This window comes from Camarhynchus parvulus, chromosome 19, assembly GCF_901933205.1.
Source record: "Camarhynchus parvulus chromosome 19, STF_HiC, whole genome shotgun sequence".
NCBI classification, from domain to species: domain Eukaryota; kingdom Metazoa; phylum Chordata; class Aves; order Passeriformes; family Thraupidae; genus Camarhynchus; species Camarhynchus parvulus.
In genome coordinates this window covers 829,102-843,762 of record NC_044589.1, presented here as the reverse complement: position 1 = coordinate 843,762, position 14,661 = coordinate 829,102, and the positions used below count along the sequence as shown (strand labels likewise).

The 14,661-nt window shown below is 42.5% G+C and overlaps 1 protein-coding gene across 2 annotated transcripts in view; it reads right to left on the bottom strand.

Moving 5' to 3' along the window:
- CLIP2 (CAP-Gly domain containing linker protein 2) overlaps positions 1-14,661 on the bottom strand; it is a 78,969-nt gene that overhangs the window by 11,901 nt on the left and 52,407 nt on the right. The window contains exons 6-10 of one of the 2 annotated variants that reach the window (XM_030962502.1): positions 14,169-14,366; positions 11,876-11,979; positions 9,698-9,758; positions 5,495-5,599; positions 2,153-3,097 (exon numbers count right to left, since the gene is read on the bottom strand). In XM_030962502.1, the coding sequence (XP_030818362.1) occupies positions 2,153-3,097; positions 5,495-5,599; positions 9,698-9,758; positions 11,876-11,979; positions 14,169-14,366 (1,413 nt within the window). The remainder of the gene's footprint in view (positions 1-2,152; positions 3,098-5,494; positions 5,600-9,697; positions 9,759-11,875; positions 11,980-14,168; positions 14,367-14,661) is intronic. The other variant, XM_030962500.1, reaches the window with a different exon arrangement.

The window sequence follows — 14,661 nt, the reverse complement described above, 5'->3', positions numbered from 1 at the left end:
CCCTAGACCAGGCACCTCTGGGCAATCTCAGCAAACACCCAACTGCAAATGCCCTCCAGCATGCAGCTTGACACCTACCAGTCAGCAAGTTCCTCAACTTCTGCAGAACCTAGCTGTGCCCAAAGTTATAAAAAGGTTGATGAAACAGTAATTTATTAGAGAACTAATGCATTCATAAAAATAATAACGAAGCAAATGCCGTGTCCATACAGGCGATTCTGCTTTTTCCCCACCCTCTTTTCTATATTGCAATGAAGATCCAGAGACTACAGAGCTTCCAGTGCCAAGTTTTCTGTGGCAGAGGCCACAACTGAGCCCTTCACACCTCCTCCCATCCAGCAGCCTTTGCTGGGACCTCAGCACATGCCCAGAGCCAGCAGCTGCTGTGGCCACCACAGTCACGAGCCCCAAGGCCAGTTCTCTGAACAAGTCAAACAGAAGCAGGAGAACCCCCAGAGCAGAAATATGCTTCCTGATGTACTTTTGGTATGGAAAAAACTATTTAACTGCTGCTGGGAAGCAGTTGTGGCTCTCCCTTGAAGGTCTAGGAAAGGCTGTCACAAGACACCTTTGCTTGTTTAAAGTAACCTGGACAGTGAATACTGCAGTTACTTTAAATTAACTAAGACAATTTAAATAGAACTTGCCCCATGATACTCAAAGGCTTTCACCCATGCATTTCTTCCCACATTCTCCTGATTTTAATTTTTATAGCTGAAATAATTACTTCAAGACTTCCCTGGTTCTAATCCAGTATCAATATCCCCCAGAGCCCTTCCATTTATCTGAAGGGCTCTGGAACAAGGCTCCAGCTCCTTCTTTTCCATTCATTCCTGTTTGAATATCGGCTATAATGTGTTACATGTTGTAATAACAACCTCTTTTTCCCAGAGTCCTGGCTGTACTTATTGTTCCCAACTGTCCTTATTGGATGAAACATCCTGGAGCAACCCTTCAAACATCATTAGTGCTGGAGATTCCTCCTTGGCCTTTCCCTTTGTTGTCCTCAGTGTGCCTATTTCTAAGGTGTGGAGTTCTGACTTGGACAACATGGAATTCATGGCTTGACTTTGCTCCCTGGAGGTGCAACTGCTTTCAATGGGGCTGCTCATGTTGGGAAATTAACCACAGGCATTGAATTCAATTCATTGGCATCTCTGTCTGGAACAGAAACTACATCACCACTGAAATTTCAACATAGTATTCTTAAAATGTGCACATTCTACAGCTTATTTTAATTTTCTGCATCCCCACAGGATGTAAATTGGGTTTTTCCTCATTTCTCATGCAAAATCCAAACACAAATAGGGGCCCAGTCCCCCATGAGTAGCACTCCCTGCTCACTACAGTGCAGAACCAGCCACAATTCCTTGTGCCACACACAATGGCAGGATGATGCATCCTGTGGCAAATAGTCAAACAAACAAACAAAAAAAAGATGACTTAGACACAAAGGCTTCAGTAAATTGACCCCTCCATATGATTGCTCTTATTTCAGCCCTCCCTGGTCTCATATTCAATCAGGCATTTTATTTCCCCAGCCTGGTGCCATTCTGACCCTTGCTGGCAGCTTTTCCACTCTAACCCTCAACACCAGCATTTCCCTGTCTCCCACATGTGATATGGAGCCCCTGCCCTGCTGTTGACACAGCCCCATCCCATCCCACAGTGCAGCCACTCACTGCACCTCTCTTGCTCCAGGTGCTGAGCAAGGCTGACTCTTTTTCCACTCTATCCTTCTAGAACCCCTAAAGAGCCTTGCCCAACAGCACACCAAAGCTGCTGAGTCCCTTGCAGGAATTTATTAGAGAATAAATTCAACTGCATTGTAGGAATGATGGTTTTCCAGCTCAAAACATGCTTGCTCAGCATGAGAGCCCACCCTGACAAACCATGACAGCCCTGGTTTGCTACCACAGCAGCCTCCAAACCCAGTTGTGGCCCCACTTGCTCCTTTTCCTAATTGTCCCACTGTCCCACTGGCTTTCTAGAGTGGATTGACACCTTCAGCCTGGAGATGCAGGGCAGAAAGAACACTGTTAGTGGAAGAAAAAAACATCCAGATATTTGAAGCCTCAGGAAACTACACAAGGCAGTGGCTGAGGAGTTACCAACAGTGATAATAAACAGCAAAATGACCCCAAAGTCATACATTTGCATGCTGAGAAGGATGCAGGGCCTCCATGGACTGCAGCTTGTTCTCTAAGACAAGCACTTTTTCCTGCAATCTTTGGATTTCCTGTTTGCTGTGGGCTTCTGTTTTCTGTAATGTTTCATAGTCCAACATCTTCTTTTCAGCCAAAGATATCTGCTCTTTCAAGAAAGCTATTGCTTCTGTCTGATCTGTGTATTCACCATGAAGTTTCTCCAGTTCATGCACCCTCAGCTCAGCATCTCGACACTTGTCCTTCACATCCTGGAGCTCAAGAAGGTGCTGACTGCTTTTGGTTTCCAGTTGCATTTTCCAGTTGTTGTTGCTTTTTTCCACTTCATCCAAAGCCTCCTGCAGCTTCAGTTTGAGACTCTCTTTCTCCTTTATATGGACAGCTGTCTCAATGTCGTGCTTTGCTTTCAGGTTCTCCAACTCAAGCTGGTGCTCCAACTTTATACTCTCCACCACTGCCTTCAGCTCCACAATCTCCTTGTGCTGGGTGTCAGGGCCTGAGTTGAGCGTGGCTTTCAGGTCCTCCAGAGACTTCTGGTGGTCCGAAGCTAACGTGTCCAACTTGGACTTCCAGTTGTCCATGAGCCCCATGTTCTCATTAGTGGCCTGCTGAACTTTATGCTTCAGGTCAACAATCTCCTGCGAGTACTTCTCATTGACAGACTTCAGCTTCTCCATCTCCTGCTGGTATTTCTTTAGTGTTTTCTCATACTTCTCCTTCAGCTGGCTGCTCTCCTTCTGGTGCTCCTTGTTGGCAGAGAGCAGCTGATCCCTCAGCCTCAGGGCCTCGGAGTGCAGGCCCAGGCTGTGCTCGGGGCTCTCTGCCTGCTGCGAGCTCTGCAGGCACTGCCGGAGCTCGTCCACCTCGCTGCGCCTCAGGCTCAGCTCCTCCTCCAGCTGCAGGATCCGGGACTGCTCTGCCACCGTGGTCAGCTGCAACACCACAAACACAAGGTCAGTGCACCCCTCATCGCCACACCTCCCCCCTTAGCAAGAGTTCTCCAGTGGAAATAAATCCAAAGTGCATCAAATTTCAAAGGAAGAGGTGGAGAGCACCTGGTGCCCTCCAACCTGTCGCCCTGATTTTTTAAGATTTTCTAGGCCTTCTGATGTTGACATTCTTGTAGTGAACTTCCTCACACACTTTCTGTAAATAACTCATTGTTTTGCATTCCTTTATGGAGGAGGAGAAAGTTGATGGACTGTTGGTTTGTCCAGTGTCATTGGAGAGGTGGCACTGTCACCCTCCAATCCACCGTCACTCTTGGAAAGCTATAAATGTTGGAGTCAGAAAATAAACTTCCCTTTTTCTTCACCTTGAGAACAGTGGTGTGCGCTTGTGTTCTTTTGTGTCCTACAGCAACACCAACCTGAGCACAGTTTTGCACCAGCATAACTGTCGCCCCGATTTTTTAAGATTTTCTAAGCATTCTAATGTTCACATTCTTGTAACAAACTTTCTCACACACTTTCTGTAAATAACTTATTGTCTTGCATTCTTTTATGGAGGAGGAGTGTCGTTATAGGACACGAAACAACACGAGCGCACACACTGCTGCTTTTAAGGTGTGAAAAAAATGGGAAGTTTATTTTCTGACTCCAACATTTATAGTTTTCCAAAAGTGACAGTGGATTGGAGGGTGAAAGTGCCACCTCTCCAATGACACTGGGCAAACCAACAGTCTATCAAATTTCTCTTCTTTTATAAAAGAATGCAAAACAATAAGTTATTTACAGAAGGTGTGTGAGAAAGTTCTTTACAAGAATATAAACATTAGAAGGCTTAGAAAATCTTAAAAAATCAGGGAGACAGAGGAGAAATTTGACAGACTGTTAGTTTGTCTAGTGTCATTGGAGAGGTGGCACTTTCACCCTCCAATCCACTGTCACTTTTAAAAATCTATAAATGTTGGAGTCAGAAAATAAACTTTCCTTTTTTCACCCTGAGAGCAGCATCGTGTTTCGTGCCCTATAGTGACACGTAACCAGCACTGAGAACTCACAGTTATGTCTGCGCCAATTACAATTTATTTTTTCCTAATACAAACCTCTTGCTTTCCACAGAAAAACACCTTGGAAATAACCCTTGAAATTCACTAGGGAGCAACAGTGGTTTATGGAAAATAATGTCCTGGAAGGGCATTATGTTTCCAGACCAGGCATCTTGCCAGATGATGCACAGAGGAGATGTGACTGCACATGCAGGAATTTCACAAGCATCAAACCCAGCATTAAGCATATCATGTTTCCTTTATTGCTCAGCAATCCTCAGCCTGCAGACCTCTCTTCTGTAAAGGAATTTGTTTCCCCTGGTGTAAAAAGGAAAAGGGATTTTTACATATGAGTACTTGTTAGAGTTTATTAGCAAAGTCAAAATAACAAAAGGAGGCTAGAGGATGCAAGACAATAAATCTGGCCGTGGTACACATTGAGCTTAAGGGCTATGGATCCATGTTTTGCCATCTGAATGTAACCTGGCAGGGCTGAACTCCCTCTGCAAGTCACAGGGAGTACAGGGTGCTGCCACTATGGATGGAGAAGAGGATGAAACATTAGAAAAAGGCAAGAGAACGAAGGAAACTGAGCCAAACTCCAAGAGATCAATTTCACTTCATTTCAATTGCCATTTGCCCAGCAGCCATCAGCCCAGGAGGCTGCTAGTCATTATTTCAGATGGGCATGGGGGGCTTCAGACCATCCAGACCTTTTGGAGACACTCCCATTTGTGTTTTCTACAGCTCTCAAATCCATTGCTGCTCACTGCAGCAAGTTTGCTGCTTCCCACACCACACCAGCATGAAAAAGCCCTCTCCACATCTGGCTGCTTTTAGGATTCCTCTGGGCAACCTGTCCTGTTGCAGGCACGGCCAAGGATCAGAGTGGGCCCACCTGCATCCACCAGCACCTTCCACTTCAGATGGCAGCTCCCACTACTGGCAGCGGAGACTGGAATGTTGATTGCAATGTTATTTCCTCTTACAGCCTGGGGGGGCCTCAAGGCAGAATGAATTGTGCAGGATATTATTGGGATATGTTAATTGAAAAATGAATTGTAGGAGCTCATGTGTCAGATGGTGGCATGGGGCAGAGAAGCAAGCTCAATCTGAGAAACGAGTTCCCCATAAGAGAAGCAAAGCTAGAAAACATATCATACTACTATTTCTGGGAAAGAGAGCAAATAAAAAACCAAACAAAATCAAGGAAGCTTAAGTTCAAGCCAAAATCAATCAACCCCACAAAAACCAAAAGAAAGAAACCCAAAGCAAGGCATGATGAGCACCAGGGCAGTGCAAGCGCTGTCTGCAGGCAGGGCAGGTGAGGGTGCATTACCCTGGTGTCCTCTAATTCTCTGAGGAGTTTTTCAGCCTGTGCCTTCTCAAACAGCAGGCTCTGCTCGAGCTCCCGAATTCGGGCATGCTCCAACTGCGTCTGAGTCTGCTCACACAGAGAGAAAAAAGAACAGTGGAGAGGGGAGCAGGGAAGGGAGAGAGAGAGAGAGAGGGAGGGAGAGAGAAGGCTGCAACATCATCTCCAGAGAACAAGACGAGGAAAGGCTGTTCACAACAGGAAGAGAATAAAAACCCAGACAGGGAGGAAAAATCCAACCAAACAGGAAACGGTCCCTACGGGATTTTACATGGTACTGGTAGTGGCTCTTCACAAGAAAAGTGAATTTGTGATGGGAAAACATCCTTCTGCATTAGAAACCTGCTCCAGAGTCTTCCTGCATCAGCTGAAGGCACTTCCTAAAAAGCAAAGCTCCCACCATACAAGGCCCTTGTATACACAGACAGTGCAAAGACATTGCAATGATTCTCCACATTTTTCCTCAAGAAGAGTCACAAGGCAGACTGAAAAGAGCTGGAAGTTCCCATCCTCTTTTTGCTCTGGAGACAGTGAGAATCCTACACTAAGTGGGGAAAAACCCCAGGTCATACTGTGCATGGCATGTTGTAAAACAAAAAACACACTGCACTGATCAGGGAATTGAGATCCCAATCTGTTCTGTAAATGAGTGCTTTCAGTTTAAGCAGGCCTGACATGAATTTCAAAATGACTTCTGTACAGTAAGACTCTACTAATTTTGGCGCAAGAAAACAGAACTTTTTTCGTTGGTTGGTTTTGAGATTTTTGGTTGGTTGGTGGTTTGTTTTCAAGGTTGTTTTTGATTTTTTTTTTGACAAATGATTCAGCTAAGCACAAGAAGTTCATGTTATCTACCCAAATCCAGGAGCACTGGCTCTGGGCATTGCTTCAGTGCCTTTCACTTTTAAAGCTGAAATATCATAAAGCTGCACTTTGTAGCAAAGCTCAGCACTTCACAACCACCACTGTAATATCATGTAAAATTCCCTATCAATAAAAGAGGAGAGATGAGAAGGTGCATGCACACTCTGGCCTTCACATTTTTTTAGCTTACAAAACCCACATTTTCCTTAGAATTAATTAATCTATGAAATTTAAAAAAATTAATCTAGCAAAAAAGCAAACAAACCTGCTCAGAATCATTTTTACCCCCATTTTTTGCCCTTCATTTTCCATGTAATTATTTCCTGCCCCCTCTTTCTATTGGAGCCAGTTTTAAGGATTTTCTGCCCTTCCCTACAATAAATCAAGGCTTGGCAAGTTGAGTACAAATTATAGAAACAGAAATTTTTTAAAAATCCGTGTTTTATGCTTGCAAAATATCATTGTACATGAATTCATAGATGGTGACATAACTGCCATGTATATTCAGATAGCTCTGTATTTTATGTGCCTTATTTAACCCCTGAAGGAGGGGAGAAAAAGATGTGGATTCAAAAACCCAAATATTATCAAAGCCCCAAATAATATAACTTAAGTGTAGAGGTTGGCTTATTGCATCCTAATTAAAAAAAAAAAAGAGGCATTTAATTAATTAAATAAAATTAATTCTGCTCCCTGTAAAGCTCAAAGATTCACATCTCGAGAGGGAGCTCCAGAATTGATTTCACAAAAAAAAGAAATCTGTTGATACCAATTAATTAACTGGTGGCAGCACATCAGATATTTGCTGACCTATTACAAAACTCATCTCTGGACTTGTCAAAGAGATTCTCTCTAGGTTTACACAAGTGCCCAATCAAGCTCTCAGTCCCACCAGATATTCTTGCTCAGTATCTATTAATTCTGCTATTTTCCAACTCTGGAAAAACATATTAAAATAGAGGGGAAAAAAACAAACAAAAAACCATGGAAAAAAGTAGATTAACTGTTTTACAGTCCTTAAATTTTAGGTTTACATTCAATCCTTCATTATTTGGTGTAAATTGGTTTGCTAGTACTAGCCAGTATGAGTCACAACCTCACATCCAAAGTTTTCTTGCACTTTGAGGAAGCCCAGATATTAATTTCAGATTTATTTGCAGCTATTAGCCTTAAATTACTGTTCACAAATTATAAACTGACTTCCACTGGCATTCAAGGCATGCTGCAGGATGCAGGAGATGAGCACGAGAGAGTTCCTTGATGAGGATAATACTTCCTGTAAACCATGGTTTTCCACCACAAAAAGTCTTTCCTGAAAGCTTTTCCTACATTAGCTTTTCATCTTTCAAAGCTCTTGAAAGCTTTTCCTGCATTTGTTTTTCATCTCCCAAATCACTACAGCATCAGCTGCCAAGCAGGATCAAAACTGGGCTGAATTCATAACTACATTTCAGGGCTAAATCCACAGCTGCTCTATCAAAGTCCAAAACCTTGATCTCTCTGTATCTTCAGGCCAGCAACACATTTTTTTCTTCCAGTTAATTACTTGCTTCTGGAAAGCTTAACTGTCTCCACAAAAAACAGCAGGAAGGTGAGAATTAACTCCAGTGGGTCAATCATTCAGTCTGGACATGCAAATTAGGCAGACAAGATGTAAAATCTGGCCCCAGCCAAGCCCTCTGCCAGAGCCTGTGCTGGGACTGATGCTGGGCTCATAGAGAGAATGCCAGTTCCCTGGGTCAGGGGAAATCAAGCATTCCTAAATTATTTGTCCTTTTGTACAGACAAGCATGGAAGTGAGGACAGGACCATAATGTCCTGCTGAAAGCTTGGCCACATCCCCATTGCAAAACAATTCCTTCTCAGCCCAAAGGAAAATTAAATCCAAGACTGTGAGTCCCAAACTGAGAATGGGAGCCCTTAGCCATAGCAGCTTATCATCATAGTGGCTTAAAAAAAAAAAAAATCCAAATATACCAACCCTGGTCCCACTGCCACAATTACACAGCCAGGCTTAAACACTTGGAGCTTAGAAAGGGACAATTCACTGCTCTCAAAGGGAATGATGCATGCACCAACCACCCTTCCCTAGGGCACTGTGAGAAAGCTGTCAGCTCAGGGATGAACAGAAATCTGATTTTGCTCCCACACAACAGGCAGAAACTGCACTTGCTGTGCTCCCACAAAGGTCTGCTAGCAGTGCACTGCTAATTTACACCCTGTCAAACATCTCCTTCAGCTTCTGGATGAAGAAGAGAGGTTTATGCCAACAGGATCACAGCCACAGCAACATATCCATTTCCTAGATTTCCCATTTTCCTGGGCTTTTATTGCTATGAGTGACAGTGAAGCACAGGAGCAGGGCCCTTGACATTTCTGGCTGTTACTAACCTGGCACTGCAGCTAAAGAGACAGAAAACTCCCTTGATTTACATTTGGAGAGCAGAGCCTTGCTTCCACAGAAAGATTTTCTGTTCCCTTTTCCCCATGGAAAAGCCTCCCACTCAAGGGCCAACATCACTTCATCCCAACATCCCTTCAGCCTGCACAATGTTCACTGCAACAGCATCCCTGAGCAACAGCCCTTCCCAGGGGCAGGGTTTTAAGGATTTTCTGCCCTTCCCTACAATAAAGCAAGGCTTGCAAGTTTTGTACAAATTATAGAAACAGAAGTTTTAAAAAAACCCATGTTTTATGCTTGCAAAATATCATTGTACATGTATTCACAGATGGCGACATAAACGCCATTTATATTCAGATGGCTCTGTATTTTATGTGCCTCATTTAACCTCTGAAGGAGGGGAGAAAAAGATGTGGATTCAAAAACCCAAATATTATCAAAACCTAGTGCCAAACCCACACTCCAGGCAGTGAATTCCACATGAGGATACCTCAGCATACACAGCATTTTGGCTGGAATTAAAACAGCATCCAGGCAGGAGACTCCATGTGCCCATGAGCTGCTGAGAGCAGGACACCACAGGGACAGGAATCGAACTGTCAATTAATTTATAGAGGTGGAAAAATGTAAGTTCAACACATTCAGACACAGATTTTCACATGGCTTGGCAACTCAGAGTGACAGATGAATTCCAAGCAGCCCCAGGTGTGAGCAGCCCTTGGGCACCACACCAAAGAACAATCCTGACAGCTCACAGCAGTAAATCACACAGCACATCAGTAAAGTATTGTTAGAGGGGAGCAAAAAGTGGCAGAAATTACTCAAGTGAGTAATTTCTACCACATCCAGAGTAATTTTTGCAACTCTGGATCCCACATTTTGGCAAGATCATAAGGAATTACCTCCAGATCCCCTTTTGTAATGGATTCTTCCTCCACCCGGAACTGCAAGTCCTCCACTTTCCTGGGGAAGGAAAGGGACACACAGAGCAATCAGAAGGGACAAACAGAGCAATCAGAACTCTCAGCTCAGCACCTCTGTCTCAGCAGCCACTGCACATCAGCCTTTCCACTGTTAACCAAGTTCTATGGACCACTGCAACCATCAATGGAGAGGTCATTGCCAACAAATGGAAAAGCTGCCCAAAAAATTACATATATATATATAAATTAAATAAATAAATAAAATAAAATTAAAACCACCCACCCAATATTAAAAAAAATCACATCATGGCCTCCAGAATCAAAGTCTGAGAGGGATACAGACCACATTTGGATACAAAAACTCAGCAGAAAATGAGCTGCAAGCCCCATGGAGCAGTGTTGAGTTTGTGAGGTTTTTAGGATGAGGTAAGAGATGAGGAATTTGATTTTATGTTTTTAGAAGGTTAATTTATTATTTTATTATTATATTTTATTATATTAATCATATTGTATATATTATATTATATTATATTATATTATATATATATATTATATTATATTATATTATATTATATTATATTATATTATATTATATTATATTATATTATATTAATACCATACTAAAACTATATTAAAGAAAGAGAACGATATAGACAGAAGGTTTAACAAGAATGATAATGAAAACTTGTGACTGATTCTTCAGAGTCTGACACAGCTGGACTGTGATTGGTTATTAATTAAAAACAATTTATATGTTGGATAAACAATTTCTATACTACATTTTAAAGCAGCAAAACACAGGAGAAGCAATTAGATAATTCTCTGAAGCTTCTCAGCTTTTTAGGAGAAAAGATTTTGGTGAAAAGATTTTTCAGAAAATATGAGAGTAACAACCCAATATTAAAAAATCCCATCATGGCCTGCAGAATCAAAGTCTGGGAGGGATTCAGACCACCTTTGGATAGAAAAGCTCAGCAGAAACTGAGCAGCAAGCCCCATGGAACAGGACAGTTTCAAGCAGCTTTCCACACACAAAAGTGGCCTTTTTGTAAAGTGCATCCCCTCAGACACACAATTACCGTTCTGTGACACATGATCCTGAAAACAAACAAAGCACAACCAGGTTTCACTGGATTATTTAAACCTTGTTATCCAAGCACTGGGCAATTCCTGTGCCAAATCCATACAAAATATCCCAAGGGAATGGGATCCTCTGCCTCCTTGGCAGAGGGTGGGGAACTGTGAGCTACCCTGGCAGACAGAAGAGCCTTCCCCACAGAGTTTACAGGCCAGTCATGCATAAATGCAATAAAACCACACACATTAACACAGACATGCCAAGGAAACTCTTCTCTTTTGGAAGACACATGCCAGTAACAGTAGAAAATAATTCCATTTTCTGCTAGACTCATCCCTCTTTTTCTCTTTACTGATTATAAAGAAAAAGGCTGAGGATGTTTAGTTAGTAGCCAGATGTAAGGATTGTGATTCTGTTACAGATAAAAATAGCTGAGAGTGTACATAACTAACTTCATAAACAAGCTTCCTTGTCTAAACCTCCTCTAATTAGAGGAGGGAGGCATCTGTTGATATTTAGAGGAAAACTCAGCTGTCTGGGGTTAAAGGGCCTCCTAGAGCTGGGAACATCAGCTGCCTACCAGGACTATGGGGAAACTTAGGCATGAAAGAACATTTCATCCTCAGGAGGGGCATCAATAATTGAAATCAACACTGTTTTCAGTTATTTAATACACAGAAATGTTTTTCTAGTCCCACTGAAGAGTTTAATTATACACATGGAGTACCTGGACTCCAAGAAAGACCTGCAGATCTTCACTCTGATCCAGAGGGGAAATGTGTGCACCAGGAGATTTGCATGGATGGGGGCCTGTGAATCACACTGCACTAAGGCTGCACTCCAGTTTGGCTTCCCTTCCTCACAAAGATCATCCTCAAGATCAGCCCATCACAGATGGAGGGGAGGAAGGGGACCTCAGCAAATCCAGGCTGTACAGGAGGCTGTACAGGCCCAAGGTGCACAGGCCTGTTTATGACCCAATTTTTATTTCACTGTATCCTTAAGTCAAAACCACCCAAAGGCTTCAGCGCTGTCCACACATGACTTCACCTCCTCACACCCCTCCACTCCTGCTTTACCTCTTCTCCTCTTCCAGCTGGTTCAGCAGCTCAATCTTCTCCTTCTGCATCCCATCCACCAAGGCTCGTGCTCGCTGCAGGTTTCCTTCTGCCTCTGTGACATACTGGAGTAAAAAATGAGCCCAAGACACAAAGTTAGCCTTGTCTGAAGTAGCACAAAGCTGCTCAAGAAAGGGTCAGAACCAGGGAACAGAAAGTCTGATCTGTTTCAGAGGATGCTGTGGCAAGAGCACATTTTCCAAAGAGCTCAGGATGTAGGGATTAAGACAACAAAAACTGCTCCATCTCCAGCAGCTGTAAGGGATCCATCCTTCAGTGCCTCTCTGACCTGACCCTTTTGGAGACTCCAGCTCTGATTAGAGTTAAGAACTTGAAGCCTGAAAAGTTCTGAAAATTTGGTCAGAGGTTGCCAGTGCAACCCAGCCCCAGTCATGAAGCACAAGAGGTTATTTCAGACTTCTGTTAATTCATTTGTTACTGATAATTACTGGAAAACACAATACACAAGAAAAATGTCAGCTTGCAATTGATTTCCCAATTTCTCCTGCATTTCTGACAGGCAGGTGTGACCCATCACTCAAACATACAGTGCCATCCCTGCTCCCAGGTAGCTCACTTGGCTTTAAAAGCATGAGTAAAGAATTTAGGACAGCAGCAGACAGTGAAGAACCACATACTGACAAATAGCACAAACACAACCCTCTTTAACTGTTTTAATACATAAAATAGCCTCTGTACAAATGTTTGTGCAAAAAACAAACAAACAAACACCAACCTAATATGATCAGCCTGTTTTCCTTCCAGATTTCTTGCCTTTATTAGTGTTACAAAGACATCCTCTCTGGTGGGAAAGCAGTGCCATATGAACTGGGCACCATAAAATCACTGCAATGCAGTCCCAGCCACAGCCAGGTTCAGTGGCTGAGGGGAACAAATTTGCATTTCAGCACTGAAATGTATTGATCCAGCAAATACAAACTATCTGGTGCCTCTGATCTGGCACAGTCCTTTCCCTGCTCCTGGCTCAGGGCAGTGACAGCACATGTGATGCTGGGAGGGTGGAGGAAGAGCCTCTATAGGAATGGGTTTTTTGTTGACAGAGTGACAAAATTAATTTTTGTCCTTTCAAAAAGGAAAGAAGCTCAGAAGTTTCTCTTTTTGATTAAGTGAAAAAGTCACTTCATAGGCCTAGGGGACTTCAACTTAAGGACAGCTAATTGGACAGAAGCTAAAAAGTTCTGTTTGGGAAATTTACTAGAAAAAGAAGCGAACAAAGAAACTAATCACTTTTGTGAAGTGTTTTATCAGGAGCAAGAATCCTTGGCACTTGGCTCGGGGTTTTTTTGTTTGTTATTTTGCCTTTTATATAACTTTTTTTTGTTTCTAACACTGCAACAAATGCCATCTTGCTGATTTTTATGCTTCTAGGGGTAGCTAAGCCATCTTGGGTGTGTTATAGACCTCAGAGAGCTTATAAGACCTGGCTCAAAGAGGCAACTATAACACACCTTAGAACAGAAAAGGCAGAAATTCAGAGCCCCAGTTTCACACACAGTGGTAATGAGAAATAAACTTGAAGGAATTTAGAGATTTTAGAGGAGCTAAGATTTTAGTTAGAGATAAGTTTTACTGGAGTTAATTAAAGTAAATGGGTAGGCCTTGATGAAGTTAAGAGTTAGTAGTTAATTAATAATTGATTGCTTGTCAACACAATGTTTGGTTAGCTGGGTTTGTAAAGAATATAGAAACTGATAAATAGTTTTTAGGAACATAAGACAATTGTAGGCCTCCTCTGTTCTGAAACCAATTGAAGATGGGGAATGGGAGTTCTACCAAGGGTTCATTTGTCATATTTGCATTGAGAAGGTAGAAAGGTCAGAACAAGGAAGATTTCCTTTATTTCCTCATTTTGGGACCCCTCCCCATGAAAGGAACCACTGACCCATTTCAAGGAACAAACTACTCATGCTTAATGGCTTTTGGACTAATTATCATACGAAGTGGGGAATGAGATGTACCAAAGTTATGAATATGCATTTGTATTTTGGGTATTCAATAGTTGTATAGATAAAAGGGCTCTGTAATCACCTGTAAATTGCAGTGTGTATTTGGGAGCTATCCCACAATAAACACACACTTTCTAACTCTAAACTGTTAAAGAGATTTTGTCCGTCACTGTTGGATATCAGTACTAGATCAATATCCGTATTTTTTAAATAAATAAGTAACATTATGATCTGACACTTCTGGGGGATATCAAATATTCAGACATTTGAGAGCTACCACCCCCTACCTGCTCGTGCTGGGCCTTCATGATGGCAATCTCCTTCTCCACCTCACAGATGTGGCTGGTGGCCTTGGCCACCTCTGCCCTCTCCAGGTCCCGCTCTGCCAGCAGCTGCTCAATGTGCTGCTGCTTCTCCTTCAGGGCCTCCTGCAGGGCTGTGGTGCCAGAGATCTTCCTGGCATAGCGAGACGAGGTCTCTGTCAGCTGGGAAAGAGTGAAAAAGATGTGTAATGTGACGGTGTTTGAGGGTCCCCAGGACGAGGGAAGAGATGAGAATCTTGACTCCGTGTTTCAGAAGGCTGATTTATTATTTTATGATATATATTATATTAAAAGAAAATTATATACTAAAACTGTACTAAAGAAAGAGAAAGGAGACATCAGAAAGCTAGAAAAGAATGAATAATAAAATCCTGTGACTGACCAGAGAGTCCGACACAGCTGGCTGTCATTGGCCATTAATTAAAAACAATTCACATGAGACCAGTCAAAGATGCAC